Here is a 20,322-nt window from a genome sequence, read left to right on the forward strand (position 1 = left end):
AACAATTTTCAATGATATGTTAATTATTTATTAATGTCTTGGATATAATAATAATAATATGCATGTGTTTTGAGAGTTTTGTCTTAATTAACATTCCTGTTCCTTCACAAATCCAGATCTCCAGGTCACATCAGATACAAACTGGCTGTTTTGTCAGAGCAGTTATCCTCAATCTTCTAATCCTTCCTACATCTGGTACAAGAACGGACAAATAATTCAGGGAGAAACATCTCGTTATACAAGCAACCCGAACAATGCAGACAGTTATTCCTGTGCTTTGAAGGGATATGAGGACTTTCCCTCTCCTGCAGTGTGTGAGTTTACTCTTACTGTACACACATACATTGACATTACAATACAGTGACGTTATAGACATACTGTACATAACCTCACCGGAGTCTTCTAAAGTACATTACATCAGTTTCATTTTTGTCCGGGAACTTACAATAAGTGGAGACAACCATAAAGATAAAAACAAATATCCTACAAGCACTTTAGCTTTCAATAAACCCAACATGTTACATACATAAATTACTTTTTTATGAATACAAATGTGTACAGTTCTTTTTTAATGACATTTTGAAGTATAAAAACGTTGTTGCTGAATCTAATGTTTGATGTTGTACAGTTTATTTTACTTAGATGCTCTATTAAAGTCAGTTACCAGAGAGAAGCATGAGTTTTGAAGCCATTAACATTAAGATTAAGAACATTTAGTGACTTTCTCCATAAGCAGAAATCTTTGATTTTACACCTGATCAAGTTACAATATAGATGACTAGGGATAGTTTAAAATAAATTATAAAATAGTCAATCATGCTTCATAAAAAAAAATATTCTTTAACATGAATTTTATCCTCCAGATGGTCCAAAGCTCCCCTCTGTGTCAGTGAGTCCCTCTGCTGAGATAGAGGAGGGCAGTTCAGTGACTCTGACCTGTAGCACTGATGCTAACCCAGCAGCTAACTACATCTGGTACAAGAAGAATGGAAATCAGAAACTTCCTCCTCTCACTAAAGAACCAAAGCTTTTCTTCAGCTCCATCCAGTCCTCTGACTCCGGACAGTATTTCTGTGCAGCTGAGAACGAGCTGGGGAAACGGACATCTGAAATGATCTCTGTTGATGTGAAATGTGAGGAAATACAGTGTATCAATAATTGTCATGTTTTAATCACTTGAAAAGGGTCTTTCAGGGTTCTCATACTTACTTCAATTTCACATTCTGCTAATTTTGAGAACCTTGATGGAGAGATGTTTTCCTGATGAGCTGGGTGCAATTTTTCATTAATCGTGCAAACTAATCTCTTCCAGTTGCTCCAAAGCTCCCCTCTGTCTCAGTGAGTCCATCTGCTGAGATAGAGGAGGGCAGTTCAGTGACTCTGACCTGTAGCAGTGATGCTAACCCAGCAGCTAACTACACCTGGTACAAGAAGAATCAAAATGCACACCTTTCTTCTGTCAATGAAGCACCATTTGTTGTCCTCAGCTCCATCCAGTCCTCTGACTCTGGACAGTATTACTGTACGGCTGAGAATAAGCTGGGGAGTAGAAGATCTGAATCCATCTTTATTGATGTGACATGTGAGTAAAACCCAGATGATTTGAAAAGCATCATGCACCCAATGACAACATTGTTCACAGTCTGCTGCTGTAGGTCAATGAGATGGAGAGCAGCTACAGTAGATGATGAAAATGACGATTTATCTACAATTGTATCCCAAATATGCACGTATGTTCAGGGTATTCCTGCCATCAGTAATACAGAAAACGATATACTGTATATACACAACATAATGGTTTTCTTCAGTTCTATACCTGTGAAAAAAAACCTCCAAATTCCAGATTCCCACAGAGATAACTATTTATAATTTCAATACACAATTCAACATAGTGTATTTTTAATCATTTTTGTTGATTTATTGTGTTTCCTCCAGATGCTCCAAAGCTTCCCTCTGTGTCAGTGAGTCCCTCTGCTGAGATAGAGGAGGGCAGTTCAGTGACTCTGACCTGTAGCAGTGATGCTAACCCAGCAGCTAACTACACCTGGTACAAGGAGGATGAAGACTCTCCAAAAGCTTCAGGACAGATCTTCACCATCACTGACTTCAGAGCTGAACACAGTGGGAGTTATTCCTGTGGAGCCCAGAACAAGTTAGGACGTAGTAACTCCAACTTACATCTGAGTGTTGGAACAGGTAAGTTCTCTACATTCACCAGAACTAATTCACTTTGTAATATTAAACAACCCAAGCATATTCAAAATGTCAGTGTTCAGGGAGGAACCTCCATGGTGTCAGAGGTGGATCACACTGACAATGTGATTTATCAATCTGTAGTTAGAAGTATCACATATGTGTTCATGTTTCTAGGGAGTTCAACAATGATAGTGAATATCATCAGGACGACTCTGGGGGCCTTGATGCTGATTCCTATGTTTCTCCTGAGTCTGTGGACGAGGTACAACAATAGAAATTCATCAGTTTAAACATCCTTCTTACATCTTTTAGTTTACTGTTATGAAATAAAATCTGTATTTGTTGTTGTCCTTAATCCAGGAAGAAGAAAGCTCTGCGCTCCACCACTGAAGCACATGAACCTGAAGAGATAGAGGTGAGAGAGAGCGGACCTATTGACATTTCCCCTTCGTCAAAGCTATACTGTGGCTCATAAATGCAATGTGAAGAGAACTTGTGATTAAAGACAACTTCCTGAGTTGAAACCAGAAATGAATTTAGCCAAGAAATAATTAGCATCAACTTTAAAATATGAAAAATGTTTTATAAAATCTTAAAGTATATGCAGGTTTCATGAATGAGGGTCTAATTTTGTCTTCTCTCTCTTCATCAGTTGGACTCTGATCCTGAGTATGAGAACGACTCACACACTGCAGCACAGACAGAAGACACAGAGGAGCAGGAAGACCTGGTGTGAAGTCCAGTCAGGTTAGAGCCTCCTGCATCAGATCAAACAGGCCCACTCCACATTTAGAGTCACAGTTCCAGCTGTAACTTTACACACAGTTTCTGTGATTTTCTTCAGACGCTCACCTGATGGAAACAAAGAAGAAGGACGTTGAAATGTCCCTGTGGAGAGCGAGGCTGTGCAGGATGTGTGCAAAGTGGATATATTCACGTTCAACTCTTAAAGCTTTTATAGTCAGTTTTCAGTAGCAGCAGCTTGTAGGTTTAGAAGAATGAGCTGCTGGCAGCTTGAAGTGAATCATGTCGAGGTGTCAAACATGATTTATCGTTAAGACCAGCTTATGGTCAGGTGCTCTATAACAGGGGTGGGTCGCGGACCTGTTTAGAGTGGGTTTTCTTTTTTTTTGGAAAAAAGTCTAACTTTTATTTTGAAGGCCCGCTTTTCTAACGCTGTGCATGAATTACGCGTTGGACTGGAAGTACCGTGGACCATAAACGCTTTTGAAAACTTCTGTCACTAATGCCGCAGTTCCACTACACGGTCAGCCTCGGCCACACTCGGTACGGCTCGGTACGGCTTGGCCTTAACAGGGCCGACTCACTTCATGCTGCGCTTCCATTACAGTTTAGGAACTGGGGTAGTTACTATAGTAACGCAGTGTAGGCGGAGCCGTGACGTCATCTTCAGAGAACTCCAAAAACACAACACAGCTGTTAGCTGTTAGCACTCACAGCTCACAGCTCCTTATATATGTTCAGAAACTCGACAAAAGTTAAACAAGTACACACCACAGACTGCCTGTGTCATGGTGAATACAGTCGCTGCTTTATTTATGTCTGTATAGGCCGTTGTTGTGAGTGTGGACGGTCGGGGCATATACTGCGTTAGCTTAGCCAATCTCCATCTAGAAAACACGCATTTTAAAAGGTTTTTCGCCTGCCGTCTGTCTGCAGACTTGACAAAGCATTAATTCATGGTTTTTACTAACCGGTATCAGTATGTTGTTACTTCGGCATCATTTTGAAACGTGTATTACAATTAAATCACGGTCAAATATGTCCATCTTGTTGTAGTTGTAGCCCCCTTGCCAGCGCTCCTCTCTCTAGTTTAGCATACTCAGCCCGACTCAGCCCTGTTTGTTGGCCTCGATAGAACCACAATTTTCTCGGGCCAGAAAAGACGTGAAAAAGTGGCCCCGGGCCGGGCCGGGCCGGAACTAGGCCTAGTGGAAGCGCAACCAAAAACGGGCTCGGCACGACACGGCACGCTTAAAGCGAGCTCCGCGCTGTAGTGGAACTGCGCCATTAGTGATCATCTTCTCAATAAAACATATTTGCTGATGTTTTTTCGATATTGTATGCTGAAAAGCGTATATATTACAGCACGATTTTTTGTTGAATAGATTTGAGTGGTTAAAAATTTCGGGTCGCGATTTATTGACAAAGGAAAAAGTGGGTCCCGAGGCCTGACCAGTTGAGAACCACTGCTCTATATTACTGCTTCAACTATGTGTACATGCTTATTTGTTATATGCAGAGTTGTTGATATTACAAAAGTCTAGTCAAATAGTTTTTTTTTAATTCCACATAATAAATAACTTTGAAAAATCCTCATCAGTGTCTTGGTTAATAACTATCCTGCTGACAGAGACAATTAAGTCTATTTAAAACAGAGAGAGCCTAAAAACATCACATTTCACTCCATGTACAGTTTAGATTTTCACAAAATGAAACATAAGCTCACTAGAAGACCTTGTTAGATATTACTGTGTAAGATTCAAATCAGAATAAATCAACAGCCAGCTCTACAACAAGTGAAGGACCATCGGACGAGTGTTTCACTTTTCATTAATTAACGGTATATCATGGTTAATTATTAGCTAGCAATACAAAAACTAATCTAATAAATGTTGCTTTTGTATATCTCCCATATTGTCCCTATGTGGTGATGTGTCACGATAGGAAGGAAAGGAGCCACAGTGTTCATAATGATCTGATATGAAGATCCACAGACAGAGTTTTTATCTGAGAATCAATTTAAATGATTTGCCTTTGGAAAAATGCTGATAGTCATATTTTACAAACCACCCTCCCTTTCTCTTCCATCACCCGACCCTTTATCCCTCAATCCTTCCACCCCATAACCATTCATCCTTTCATCCCTTGACCTTTCATTAGTTAATTTGTGCTTTTCCTTCACTCCTCTATTCATACACCCATTGGCGTAATTTCCACTGGGGACAGGGGGGACATGTCCCCCCCACTTTTCAAAATCCCGTTTGTGTCCCCCCCACTTTTCAAATGTGTTTATTTATTTTTTTACGCAAGCGGTCATCGTCACGGAGAAGCGTCTGTGTGTGTGTGGCACAAGCGCATTTTGTGAGAGAGAGAGAGAGAGAGAGAGAGAGAGAGAGAGAGAGAGAGAGAGAGAGAGAGAGAGAGAGAGAGAGAGAGATAGAGAGAGATAGAGAGACAGTGACAGTGACAGAGAGAGAGATAGACAGACAGAGAGAGACAGAGAGACAGAGAGAGTTACGGGGGTTGTTGTTAGCATCTGGTGCTAGCTCGGAGCTAACGGAGATTAGAAGCTGTTTCAACGATAAGGAGAGGGAGAGCTCTCTCCTGTCGGACTGAGAGGCTGAGATAACATCAGCTCAGTGAGCTAAAGGACTCTCTGAGGGATTAGATTGTAAAATGTAGTCTAAGTTATCTCAGTGGGTCTCAAAGGGAATGGTCATACATGACAGAGGGATGGTGTGCGTGTCGATGGAAGCCTGAAAGATCGGTAGCCATCGGCTACATCAGATCAACATCAGCTCAAGTCTTTCGAGGCCACTAGATATGCATCATGAAGCCTCAGTTATCTACCACTTACTGTCAATCTGTTTTCAGAATATTTTCTGGTATCTAATAACAGATTATAATGCTTTCTAGACATTTTGACCATTTGTGTCATGTCTTTGCAATAGCTATTTCCTGGTTTCGTCATATTGTGTTTCTTTTATGTTTGTCTGTCTTGGAAAATCTTTAATAAAATCCCAACAAACGCAACAAAATACAATTTGAAATAACATTTAAGACATTCATCTGCTTTGAATCCGACTCACAATGAGCCACATGTTGCTGATGAAGTGCCAGATACCCAACCTTCAGACCATTGAAAGGCTAATGGCTCCATCTGCTGGAATTTAAACACTTCTTAGCTCACCGTTCATAAATAATGTTTACATCTTACAGAGCCTGTTTGGTGTAGTTCCTGATTATTGAATCTTGGTAGTTATTTCATTTTTTTAAAACATCCTAAAATCTTAATTGTTGAGAATCTTTGTGACCTCTTTGTGAACTCAGAAAATCAAGAAACATTCATATAGGATTGTTCTTCATATTTGTTATCCTTGCATGGACCAAATATTATAGAATAGGCCTATATAGTAGACCTACATTTCATATATAGTGGTACAAAGTAGAATAGCTCTACTCTAGAAAAGAGTAGAGCCAAATGTTATGACTCTTATCTAAATTATACCTCCCTCTTAAATATTTGAATGTTAAAGCATTCAAAAGTAGAAAGCTGTGACATATCGTATTTGGCTTCATTATGGTATTTAATTACTATTTGATTGAATCACTTTTTAGTGTTTTGTGTTGTGCACTTCTTGCAGTAAGTTGTATTTGCAGCCGTTTGCTTATGCAGTGCTTTTTGTTGTTGTATTTTTTGACATTTTGTGAGTCTCCTTAAAACGGGGACACATATTTATGTATAAAAGACATCAAAAAGTGCATTTTGCATAATAGGTGACCTTTAATGTCAACTGGGCAAATTCTGACAGGAAAGATAATACCGTGTAATTATCTTGGTTTTAGTTTTAAACTTTTCATGAAAACGTTCATTTCCTTTTCTCTTTATTTCTTGTCTTGTTTTACTTCCTGCCTTAGTAATTGTTTGCCCTGGTTTCTTTCCACCTGTGTGATTGTCTGATTGTGTTCACCTTGATTCACCTGCCTTCTCCAGCTGTGTCTAGTCTTTGTTATTAGTCTTTGGATTATGTACTTATGTCTTCCCTACTGTTATCTATCGGTTCATCATCAATGTTCCCCCGGTGTGGTCTTGGTTTTCATAGTTCCTGATTTCCTTTCTCTTTTATTCCCCTCCTGGTTCTGGACAGCCGAGGGAGGGTATAGGTGCTGTTTCAATTTGCAATACAAAATTAAGCTCTTACAAAATGAAATGAAAGTCTGGATTTACATTTGTATCAAATCATTAATCTCTTCAGTAAATAACTTTGACATGATCACAAGTATATTATCTTCAGGAATTTATTAACCACCGGATCATAGATACATCCAAGCCCGACTCAATTCAATATCAATAATCAAGAAATAACAATGTATACATAGATAGTAGAACACAACCAGAGCAACAAATACATGGAAGTAGTATAACTAAAATAAAAAATGCTGATCAATAATCTTTCAGAAAAGTATTAAGTCATCACATTATACAATTAACTGAGGAAGGGGGATTAAAATCTGAAAACAATATTTAAATAAATCGTACAGATCTTGGAAGGATCATGTTATATAAATCACGCTCCAAAAAGTAGGAATGCTATATTAGTCCCTGTTAAACCCTTGTTAGAATCCATAGAACATCAACAAAACAGTAGTATTAACAATAACATATTCAAATAAAGATTTCAAAATGAAAACTGAATTGCCTGAAACCTTGAAAACCTCTTTGATTCGCTCACGTAAAACTCTCTGAATAAAATAATAAAGTCCTAAAGTTCAAAGTCAGATGGCAAATAGTGAACACAATATGAACATCAATTATCTTGAGAAAACATTAAAAAAAATTTTAAAAGAAAGAAAAATAAAATAAATACAAAGTGTTGCCCTCCAATAGTCGATTAAGAGTGCCTCCATATAAACAGGCAGGATAAGTATTGTATACAGCAGTCTATGCAGTTGCTAAACCAAAGTCAGTGTGCTGCTAACGGAAATATGAATCCACGTGATGTGCTTAATTTGTCGTGCTTCATGTGGGTTTTTTTCTGTCTACATATATATATCAGACTACCAGAAAAAAATATGTGTAATCTAATTATGTGCAATAATTGATTTACATGCTGCTGCAACGAAAACATCTTCCAATTGCTTTGATTAATAAAGTATATATTATTAGATCTTATCTTTACTAAATATGAGTTACTAACACATCCTTAAAATAACACGTTTTTACATTTTAAAGCAACTTTTTGTAATGTGTCTCCTGGGATATGTGCTTGTTTTAATATTGATGTTGATCAGTACCGGCAGACTCTCAGGGGGTTATGATCTGGTGCTTGGGACCTGATGTAAATGGCAACATATGCTGACAGTGGCATGGAGATTGAGCCCAAGCTCATGGTGTGAATAAGCGCCATGCCGTCTGCATTATAGAAGGAGAGCATCTTGGATGTGCAGTTTAGGTAAATACCAATCTTTCGAGGTCCGTCTGCAAATTTGAGTGCCATGGTTTTGTTTTTACTACAGGTAACATATTTTTGACTTTCATATTTCAGGAAATGATCTTTAATTCCAAGTTTCCAAAATACCCTATGTCCTACATCTATTTCCCAGTAATGCTGCCCTGAAGTGAACTGAGGATTTGTATGGATGACAAGTTCTCCATCAGAAGAAGGAATAGTAGTAGCTGTTGGGGTAAACTGGAAATGATGCATGCGCATCTGCCCCGACTGACAATTGTGGGGGCGGTCATAATTAACATTACAACTGGAACAATATACTGCTGCCTGCTTGCTTTGGGGAAACAAACTCTGTCCGTCATCAGATAGAGTTATATCTGAACTGTTGCTTTGCAGAGAGAGCAGCTCTTCCCGCGGCTTGATCACCTGAAGCATCTCTTTCCACATAAAGAACTGCAGGTGGCTTTCATAGGGATCAAAACACAGTGAGTCATTCACCACTTGCAGATCTTTTGCTCTGGGCCTGAGAGCGTCCTCTGGAGTCATCTTGCTGTTGCCCTCAGACCAGCTCTTTAAGAGACTTCCTGCATCTCCAGTTTTCAGAACAGACTTTAGCTTTTGCTCCAGCTCTCTGCTGTCAGAAAGAGCTTTTTCTAAAGCATTTAGGTTCTTGCTCATTTTCTCAACAGCATCTTCCTCTTTGTATTTCAACTCTTTCTTTATCTCCTTTTCCCTCTTTCTCAGAAAGTCGTGCATTTCCTTAAACTCTCTTTGGATTTGGGTTGTCAGCTGCTGAGACTTTGCCTTGGTTTTTGTTAATTCTTCTCTCTGACTTTTGGCTAAGCTCTCTGTAGCAAGAATATCACCACTGAACTTCTCCATTCCCTTCTCCAACTCCTGCCTGAGAGATGCGACGGCTTCTTTGATTGGTTTGAACTTGTGTCCTTCGTGCTTCTCCCCATCTCGGCATATGATACAAGCTAACTGCTGATCTGTGACGCAGAACAGTTTCAGCTTTTCTTCATGCTCTGGGCACATCTCAGCCGCCTGTGAAAAAAAGAGTTCTTTAATAAATGCAGGTTGGTACAAGGGTTGTAATGAAACATATGCTAATGACCTGCATCTCCCTGACCAGCTTGAACAATATATTTTATAAATCTTGAATAGTTCTGTTTATTGCACCACCTTTGTACCAGTCTTGTATCTTGTTTAGTGTGCACGTTGTGTGCAGTCTGAAAGTTGCTTCATCCTGACTGAATGTTGCATCATTCATCACTGTCGTTTTACATTTGAGAGCAGAGGCCTGTACTACGAAGCAGGATGTTGGGTTAGCGGGGTAACTTCAGGGTTAGGTTTGAGTTTTAAGACCCTGGTTCACTTCTTACCGGGGTACATCACCATGGTAACTTATGAGTGATTCTACAATTTAGGGTACATTCCATGTCCATTGATGTCCATTGATGATAATTATAATTATTCTAACTATTTTCTTCAAAAATATCATATTTTGCCTATTATTGGAAAGCATGTTATAATATCACACAAACATTATGTGCATCCTATGCTTTATTTAGCTTGAAATGTGTCATGATGTTCTTAAATTGTCAGTTTTTGCTATGTTTGTTTTTCAGTTGAGGGTGTCTTGGTTTCAAAATAATGAATAAAAACCATTAAAGTAAATTAAAAAAATTATTCATTTATTTCAAAAGTCGAAATACTAAAGAATAATAACATATTTTTAATTGATTTCCTCCTTTAAATAATTTAAATATCTTAATATATGAATGTCCGCAAAAGTTCTGTCAACTATGTTACTAACAGAACTCCCCCCTTTAACTCAAAAATGGTTTGTCCCAATACCATGTCACCAACAACACATGATGCCATGTTCCTCTTTGGCAGACATTTTGAACACACTGTGGTGATTGTCCTGTAATTTTTTACAATATTTTATGTATAATAGCACATTGTCAATGAGTATATTAATTGACCATCAACAATGTTACGTACATTGTTATGGTTTACAATTGTTTAATGATTTTAATTCAATTATATGTTCAAATGTGATGTTAACCTGTTCAAGAAAATGACATGTGGTCATCCAGGCAAGGCCTACCATTGAAATGATGGGTCAAAATAGGGAAATTGTCAACTAGGTTACCTGTCAACTAAGTTACCCAGTACTGTAATAACTGTAGTAACTTAGTTGACAGGTAACCTAGTTGACAATTTGTATGACATGTAGACATCATGACACATCATTATCAATGGAATTTTGCACTTCTGCCTTGTAATGAACATAGTGCTGATGGTTAATAATGTGTCCAGTCAACTATGTTATTTGCGTCAAATGTTTGACTTTCATTGTCAACTATGTTGCACCTAATTTTTTCAAATTTAAAATATCTAAAATAGTGCTTCTGATATCCTTTATAGTATAATGTATATCTACACAGTTTGGAGTTTTACATGACATCTCTTAAAACTATCAAAATGACCTGTATGGTAGTTTTATAATACAAAATATCCCTAAACTTAATGACAGTGCTGAACATATCACATGAAAAAACAAAACTTTAATACAATTATTTTTTAAACTTTAAAAAATCTTTGGATATATGGTAGAATAGACTCAAGAGCCTTTCAAATTTGATTTTACTTGAAGTGCAGGACTTAATCAAATGATTGTAATGACATCAAGTTTGTCCGTAACATAGTTGACAAACTGAGTAGTGAAAACATCCTTTCCCTTAAAATAAAATAAAATAAAAAAATGTTTAAGCTTTGCAACTAGTGGATATGTTACACTGAGGAATATACTAACTTGAACCACTGATTGTTCTATTGAGAAAGAACACTTTCTTTGTACTGTTTTGTTGATGTGAAATGCACCCTAAATTATAGAATCAGTCTTATGCTGGACACCCAACCTGCCCCGGAGCAGATAAGAGATCAACTCAGTGAAAGCACCGCCAGCTGACCAATCAGAGCTCTGTGCGGGGAGTTCAAGGCTAGAAGTCATATTACAGGATAAAGGACTTTTTTTTGTTAGGGTTGGTTAAGCCGGATAACTAAAAGATATCCAGGGTCTGGTGAACTGGCTTCGTCGTACAGGCCTCAGGGGAAGAACACTAACCTGCTGATCTCTTAAAGACGAGCAAACTTTTTTCAGTAGGGAGCTGTCCTAGCATGCACAAACAAATCATTAATTTGTAATGACTGCAGTTGACATATTCGCAGGATTCAAACTATGATCCATGTAATTGACATATCAGAATAGCTCTTTACCAAGTAGGTTTACTCATACGAGGAATTTGCCTTTGTATAAATGGTGCATACAAAGAAAGAACGAAGAATACGTAGCAAAATAGTATTATTAGTAGTACTACTATAATAGTGCTATTATAACACTAATATTTCATCCTATAAAGTTATTGTGGGTTTAGAACACCCAAAAGTGAGTGTAAGTGAGCAGCAGCAACATACCTCAGCCTTGGCCTTCTCAGAGAGGCTTTTCAATATGAGGCTGGTGGGCAGACATCCCCCCTCTGGAGGACCAGCCTCCCCACACTGTGGACAATAGAGCGGTGAACTCACACCGTCTGGAATACATCCTCTGCAGAAAGCGTGTCCACAGGGAAGATTCACTGGATCTGTGAAGAAAGTGTGACAGGCAGGACAAGTCAAATCTTCGGAGTAAGAACCAGACGCCATGGTTTCTGCTCTGCCTCACTGAACTAAACCTTAAAGCTCCCATGTCATGCTTTTCCGGTTATTACCCGTCCCCTTGTGTGTTATGAAGGTTTTTATGCATGTAAACGGTGTGCAGAGTCAAAACCCTCAAAGTACACCCTGTAGCGAGTAAAACTCTAACACAGAAAATACCTCCCCAAAACGCCTCGTTGGAGATACGTCACTGCCCATTTGATTCTTCCGGGTACCGCATGATGTTATGCGGTACCCGGAACGAAATGGACCAATCCCGAAGAGCTATGGCCACACCAGCAGCGGCGTGTTCCTCCTCCAGAGGTTCGAAGAACCGGCATTTCACAGACGAAAGCTTCCAAAACATTGCCCAGTTTGAGGCCGGATATGCACAGCTTGTTTGGACCGTTTGGAGCAGGGGAAGATCTGGGTATACAACCTGTAAGTTTGCATTGTTATTTGTGTATTTATCAAACAAGACTGTTTAAATGTGTAAACTGTGTTGGACTGCTAAGCCATTGACACAGTGCTAACTGTGCTAACTAAGTTGCTAGAGTTTCCATATATCAACTCTAATATCAGCAGATGGCCTTGCATACATGTATCTCATAGCAGGAGAATGTCTGCATTCACACACAAAATACCTATTGACAGTATACTGCGGGTGATTTGCCGGTCAGTCGCGAAACGTAATTACATTATAGCTGGCGTAGCGATCTAACACACGGAGCTAGAGCTAGTTTTGGTCAGAAAAACATTTTTGTGATGCTACGTTGCTAGCGTTTAAATATATCAACTACAATGTCAGCAGATGGCCTTACATGTTTGTCATGGCAGGAGAATGTCTGCAGTCACACACACGGAATACTCATACAGTATACTCCGGTTTACCGTACATTGTGACCGTACATATACTGCATGTAGCTAACGAGGCTAGCTGTATGCTAGCGCAAAACAATGTATTCATGCAAGTTACATTGTATGGTAGCAGAATACCCGTATACGATTGCAATTATAAACACGTTATTGCTAGCCTAATATGAACCACTAGCTTTTGTTCATAGTAGTTTTATTACACTGCATTATAGTTGCCTTTCCTCCAAGCTAACGTTCATATCGTGTTAGCTACCAAGGTAAACAAAGCTAGGTTAGCATATTAGCAGGCAAGCTGTTCATTACACAACTACTACTAACGAATCTAAAACAACTAAGTTTCTCTAATATTTTGTGATTTGCATTTGATTTCGTCCAGCCAGATCCTGGCGGACAATCCATGACGGGGAAGGGATTCTACTACTACTGAGGCCTCGTGCTAAAAGGCACCGCACCGCACCGGCTGTGCGCAGGCAAGAGGAGGAGGAATGGATGATATACCGTGTATATATGTATATTTATGTTCATTTTGTACATTTCTAAAAATAAAGTTTAATGGAAATACTTAGTAGGCCTATCCTTTCTTCCCTGAATTCATATATAGCAAACCATGATTTGATTTCTCATCAAACAGTAGTAGTTTATAACAGGTAAAAATAACTTACTCTTTGTTATGAGAGTAGCTCGTAGGCCACAACGGAAAGACGAGACATACACGAGTTTACAAAACCACGGCACATTTATTGTGGTAAATGCAGAGACAGGTGGTTGAGAGGATCGCAGAGTTAGTCTTCCTGCAGCCGCTTTGGAGAGAGACTGGGGCCGTAGTGTCCGGAGGTGTCCGTGATCGTGCTGATTAGCCTCTTCAGCTCCACCCCATCGTAAGACAAAGGCCCTGGGGCCGTCACACTCTTCTATAACAACAGTTAAAAATATATATGTATATAAAATATACCGCTGTACCGACGCCATGATAAGACTGATGTTACGCTGAGAGCAGCCGGGAAAAGCACTGACATGGGCGCAGCCTCTCTGGTGGTTGACTAATCAGAACAGAGTGGCCGAGCTGACCAATCGGAGCACACTAGGCTCACAGGGAGGGGGGGGGCAAGAGCTCCAACGAGTCGTTTAGTGGAGAAAGTGAATACTGCTGAATACACATGCTTGACAGAGATGCTGTATGCGAAACCAATGTGAGTTTGGAAAATTGCACAGTATAAATCTATTTTAGTATACCTCAACAATGTAATTATGATCAGTGGAAATGGCCATGACATGGGCCCTTTAAGTTTCACTTTCCTGTAAAGCCACACCTCATGTATCACTCATTTCAGAGATGTATTGTTGTAACAGGACCCTCTAGTGGTAACAGGTTGAAATTGCTACCTGGTCTCTATATACTGAGCTTTCCACCCGAGATTCAAGATTCTTCCATTCATTTATCCACCATGTTTGCGAGTAAGCGCAATGCACGCTGGAAACACGGAATCCTTTCAAAATAGATGCACTTCCTCTTGTTCTTCTTTGGTGTGTTATGGCTGTTTGCTTCCACAGTCACTGCCTCCCTCTGGATTTTACTGTTTCTCACACTTTTATAAAGTCTTTCCACCAGACCAGACATTCTTAAAAAACATGCTTTATCCACAATCTATTGACATGTATAGACTTTTTGCACTACTTTTTATTTTATTTTGAATTTTTGTATTTTATTATATATGTTGCATTGTTGGAGGAGCTCAGGTCAGAAGAATGTCATGCCATCTCTACACTGTAGCTTATGTGCATATGACAATAAAACCTTTGAATCTTGAATTGAATCTTGAATCATGGGTGTCACTTTGTTAGAAAAAGTGGTGGAGACCATTTCTCCAGATTTAACATCAGCATATCAGAAGATTAAAGATATTCCTCTCCTGGGTGTTGAACCTAGAACACCTGCATGAAAACCCAAATGCATAATCCTCTGGACCACCAGTGTGTTTTTAAAACAATGAATGCCAAACTACAGGTCTTGTTGTGATGTGATTTAGAGTGAATTTGTACCTTTATGCACACAGGCATTGAGGACAGAACATGGCATAAGTATAACATAAATAAACACATTAATACATGATAAATACAGGAATGGATTTATACTGTGCAATTTTCCAAACTCACATTGGTTTCGCATACAGCATCTCTGTAAAGTATGTGTATTCAGCAGTATTCACTCTCTCCACTAAACGGCTCGTTGGAGCTCTTGCCCCCCCCTCCCTGTGAGCCTAGTGTGCTCCGATTGGTCAGCTCGGCCACTCTGTTCTGATTAGTCAACCACCAGAGAGGCTGTTGTTATAGAAGAATAAGTTATTTTTACCTGTAATGAACTACTACACTGTAAAAATTTTCACCGTGAATTCACAATAAATACTTGGCCAATTTTTGCATGACTTTCACAGTAAGATTCACAGCAATTTACTGTGATTGTCTTCACAGTAATGTATTGTAATTTCACACTCATGATATTACAATACATTGCTGTGAATGTCTTCACAATAATGCATTGTAATTTCACATCCATGATATTACAATACATTGCTGTGAATGTCTTCACAATAATGCATTGTAATTTCACATCCATGATATTACAATACATTGCTGTGAATGTCTTCACAGCAATGTATTGTAATTTCACACCCATGATATTACAATGCATTATTGTAAAGGTAAAACTGTATACTGTAACTTCACAGCTTCAATGACTAAGGAATTACTGTGATATTACAGTATGTTACTGGGGAATTACATCATTTTGTTGTACATGCATTACAACAAGGACCTGTACTTTTACATTTCTATTGTGAAAGCAATGCAGGAGTTGCCAGTAATTTACTGTGAATGTACAATGTGTACTGTGAAAGTAATGCAAAAGAGTTGCCAGTAATTTACTGTGAATGTACAATGTGTACTGTGAAAGTAATGCAGATGAGTAGCCAGCAATTTACTATCAATTTACAATGATAGATGTGCATAACTGTAGTCCCCAGCTCCGGTCCTTCCTGGAGGAAGCTCATACAATGGTTTCCTGTCAAATACTATTGGATGACATGACTAATCACGTCATCCACATACAGCAAGCAAAAATGCACAAAAAGCATCTCACCCGTGAGTCCAGTTGGGTCAAATCAAATAGGCTACACTGTAAAAAAGAAAACTGCCAAACAAAAACCCTTAAATTAAAGTAAAATACTTTCACTGAAATAAAGTGCTAAAGCAATTAATAAACAGGAATTGTCCTTAAAGATTTTACAGGAAAACATTGTAGTGTTACAGATGTTTCCTCTCTTTTCAAAATCCATTGTCTTAAAATGTTACATTCAAATACCTTAAATAAAGTTCTGATGAGAAAAACTGTTTTTTACATTTTTTTTTATTAGATTTTTATGATCAAACACAAAAGTAAATGCAGAACCTAAAGTTCTACAGGTAGAATACTGTTATTTTACAGCTTTTTTCTAACATTTTCCAATCAAAGACGTTCAATAAAAAGACAGCACAAAATGTTCTGTAGGGAACAATTACTATAAAAATGTTAAAACTTAAAATATAAAAATATTTGTAGAATTATACAACCATTAATGAATACAGCATTTAATATTTAAACATCTACTTATAAACAGTATAAACAAAAAGTAAGTTTAATTTTTTAAGATTACTTTGAAACATTCTCAACTGAAAATAACAGAAATTACAAAATGGCGACATATGTTCACATTGTCCATTTGAAGGAGCAGTGTGCAGGATTTAGTACGTCTAACAATGGTAGGTTCCAACCAATGGATAACTTGTTCACTCACCCTCCTATCCCAAGTTTGTAGGAGAATGTATATTGGCTGCAAAAAACTTGAGGCCCAATCATGTTTCCTCTGTCCATTCTGCGCTACTGTAGATGTGGCAGTGCAACCTAGAGGACAAAAAGACAACAATTAGTAAACCATAATGATGAATGTTATTATCAGCAGCTGCCAATAGATCCCCCATCTTGTATGATGGACCTTTGAAGCAGGGTTGGAAACTTAAACACACTATTGATTGTAAAAACAGTTCTTGATGGCATCCCAAGGGAATTGATCAAATGCTAAACCCCTTCCAGAAAAAACAACTTTCTAATACCTTAGAAACTACAACTAGGCGCTGGCACGAATGCAGTGCTTCAGCTTCCTACCACTTTAAAGCTGTGTGGATGTGGCTCTATGAAGAGTTGTTCATATTTTTCTCATTCATTTCATAAGTTTAGAAGCGGGGAACATAGTCTAACAACAGTTAGCTTTTGTTAATGTTACCTTGAGGCAAACTTGTGAGACTTGTTTCTGAAATCCCTTTCTCTTAAAGTGAATAAATAAAAAAAACCTTACCCTAAAACTAACCACTGGATTGCTTGTCTAACATGACCTAGTCCATAAATGAGGTAAGGGTGGGAACAATCAAACGCACTCTCGCAGGCACTGCGTGTTAGCGAAGTACAACTGGGATTTCGAAGAGGAAGATATGCTTGGTCAATTCTTAATAAAAAAGCAAAAGTAACAAATTGAGCACTTGAGTTTTCATTAGCAGCGCCTAGCTACAGCTGCGGAGCTTCGGTCAATACCGCTAACAGTCTATTTCCTTAAAATGGTACATATCGCTGAATCTATATTTTCATCTTCAGTTGATGAAATCTGCATAATGTCCCTGTACAATAAGATTCGAGCATTTTGTAATCCAGTGAGGAAATTCAAGACCAATAAATATTGATTGATTAAACAACACTGAATACAATTGTAGGGTTTTCTTCAAACTCAGACTCTCTGCTGCGGCTGTACCTCAAAAGACAAAACAATTGTCTGATACGGTGGCCCGGAAGTGCAAGACACCACAGCATTTCAGAAAACACCACAGCATTTCAGAAAACACAACAGCATTTCAGAAAACACCACAGCATTTCAGAAAACGCAACAGCATTTCAGAAAACGCTACACCATTTCAGAAAACACAACAGCATTTCAGAAAACACAACAGCATTTCAGAAAACACAACAGCATTTCAGAAAACACAACAGCATTTCACATTGGACGGAAAGGGTATTCCTTTAGGGAGAACACTTCTTGTTTGTGATTGGACAGACCCAGCCAGAGAAGCACTGCTGTGATTGGTTGTTTTTGCTGCCAGTCAAGAAATGACGCTTCGTGATTGGTCTGCACCCGACAGCCAACATGTCCCAACACATCAGCCGTTAGCTGTTAGCACACACTCAGAGCTCACAGCTCCTCATATCTGTTCAGAAACTGGACAAAAGTTAAACAAGTACAAACCACAGACTGTCTATGTCATGGCGAATACAGTCGCTGCTTTATTTATGTCTGTATGACGCTGTTGTGAGTGTGGACGGAGCAGCTACAGGTTAGTTTAGCCTGATCGATCCGCCCCCTCTCCAGCACGTCTTGTTTGAATGACAGGAGTAAACACTGACAGCTGCGGTGAAACTCGAGCGATTAGAGCGATGTAAAAAAAACATTAATTAATGCTTTATTAATTCATGGTTTTTAAGGGGCTTATCTCCATGTAAATACTATGGTAGACTACCCAATATTCGCATCGCTCTAATCGCTCGAGTTTCACGGCGGCTGTCAGCTGTGTTTGTTCCTGTCATTCAAACAAGACGCGCTGGAGAGGGGGGGGGGGCGTATCTCCATGTAAATCCTATGGGAGATACCAACTACAACAAAATGAACATATTGACCATGATTTAATTGTAATACACGTTTCAAAGTGATGCCGAAGTAACTACATACTGATACCGGTTAGTAAAAACCATGAATTAATACTTTGACAAGTCTGCAGACAAGACGGCAGGCGAAAAGCTTTTAAAATGCGTGTTTTCTGAATGGAATCGGATCGATCAGGCTAAGCTAACCTGTAGCTGCTCCGTCCACACTCACAACAGCGTCATACAGACATAAATAAAGCAGCGACTGTATTCGCCATGACATAGACACTCTGTGGTTTGTACATGTTTAACTTTTGTCCAGTTTCTGAACAGATATGAGGAGCTGTGAGCTCTGAGTGTGTGCTAACAGCTATATGTCCCAACACATCAGCCGTTAGCTGTTAGCACACACTCAGTGGCTCCTCATATCTGTTCAGAAACGGGACAAAAGTTAAACATGTACAAACCATAGACTGTATATGTCATGGCGAATACAGTCGCTGCTTTATTTATGTCTGTATGACGTTGTTGTGAGTGTGGACGGAGCAGCTACAGGTTAGTTTAGCCTGATGGATCCGATTCCATTCAGAAAACACGCATTTTAAAAGCTTTTCGCCTGCCGTCTTGTCTGCAGACTTGTCAAAGCATTAATTCATGGTTTTTACTAACCGGTATCAGTATGTAGTTACTTTGGCATCACTTTGAAACGTGTATTACAATTAAATCACGGTCAATATGTTCATTTTGTTGTCGAGTTTCACCGCAGCTGTCAGTGTTTACTCCTGTCATTCAAACAAGACGTGCTGGAGAGGGGGCGGATCGATCAGGCTAAACTAACCTGTAGCTGCTCCGTCCACACTCACAACAGCGTCATACAGACATAAATAAAGCAGCGACTGTATTCGCCATGACACAGACAGTCTGTGGTTTGTACTTGTTTAACTTTTGTCCAGTTTCTGAACAGATATGAGGAGCTGTAAGCTCTGAGTGTGTGCAAATAGCTAACGGCTGATGTGTTGGGACATGTTGCGCTCGGGTGCTGACCAATCACGAAGTGTCATTTCTTGACTGGCAGCAAAAACAACCAATCACAGCAGTGCTTCTCTGGCTGGCTCTGTCCAATCACAAACAAGAAGTGTTCTCCCTAAAGGAATACCCTTTCCGTCCAATGTGAAATGCTGTTGTGTTTTCTGAAATGCTGTTGTGTTTTCTGAAATGCTGTTGTGTTTTCTGAAATGCTGCGGCGTTTTGTGAAATGCTGTTGTGTTTTCTGAAATGCTGTTGTGTTTTCTGAAATGCTGTTGCGTTTTCTGAAATGCTGTAGCGTTTTCTGAAATGCTGCGGTGTTTTCTGAAATGCTGTTGTGTTTTCTGAAATGCTGTGGTGTCTTGCACTTCCGGGCCACCGTAGTGTGATGATCTTTGTTGAAAAAGGTCTGATTGTCCTGTACATGTACAATGTGGGGTATTTTTAAATACTTTACTAAACCACATTGAATATTATGTTAGACACAAGTTATTACTCACATATCAGTCTTTTCATCTGCAAGATGGAAGAATAGCTGGGTGCTGCCTGGAGAAACTGATGAGGAACACAGGCTGGCGTCAGCAGCTTTCCACACAGCCATCACAT

At 39.0% G+C, this 20,322-nt stretch overlaps 2 protein-coding genes across 4 annotated transcripts in view; one reads left to right on the forward strand and one right to left on the reverse strand.

Moving 5' to 3' along the window:
- Positions 1-20,322, forward strand: part of LOC117482049 (B-cell receptor CD22-like) — a 62,385-nt gene that overhangs the window by 29,749 nt on the left and 12,314 nt on the right. Inside the window, exons 5-8 of one of the 3 annotated variants that reach the window (XM_034130023.1) lie at positions 117-314; positions 864-1,133; positions 1,313-1,582; positions 1,936-2,196. The exons of the other annotated variants lie outside the window; for them this stretch is intronic. Of the exons in view, the coding sequence (XP_033985914.1) occupies positions 117-314; positions 864-1,133; positions 1,313-1,582; positions 1,936-2,196 (999 nt within the window). The remainder of the gene's footprint in view (positions 1-116; positions 315-863; positions 1,134-1,312; positions 1,583-1,935; positions 2,197-20,322) is intronic. 3 annotated transcript variants of the gene reach the window in all.
- LOC117482070 (nuclear factor 7, brain-like) lies at positions 7,224-12,126 on the reverse strand. Its single transcript, XM_034130067.1, has 2 exons — positions 11,877-12,126; positions 7,224-9,437 (listed from the first exon to the last, which is right to left on the reverse strand). The coding sequence occupies exons 1-2, from the start codon at positions 12,102-12,104 to the stop codon at positions 8,229-8,231; spliced, it is 1,437 nt and encodes a 478-aa protein (XP_033985958.1). The 5' UTR covers positions 12,105-12,126; the 3' UTR covers positions 7,224-8,228.

The sequence above is a fragment of the Trematomus bernacchii genome, unplaced genomic scaffold, assembly GCF_902827165.1.
Source record: "Trematomus bernacchii unplaced genomic scaffold, fTreBer1.1, whole genome shotgun sequence".
Lineage (NCBI taxonomy): Eukaryota > Metazoa > Chordata > Actinopteri > Perciformes > Nototheniidae > Trematomus > Trematomus bernacchii.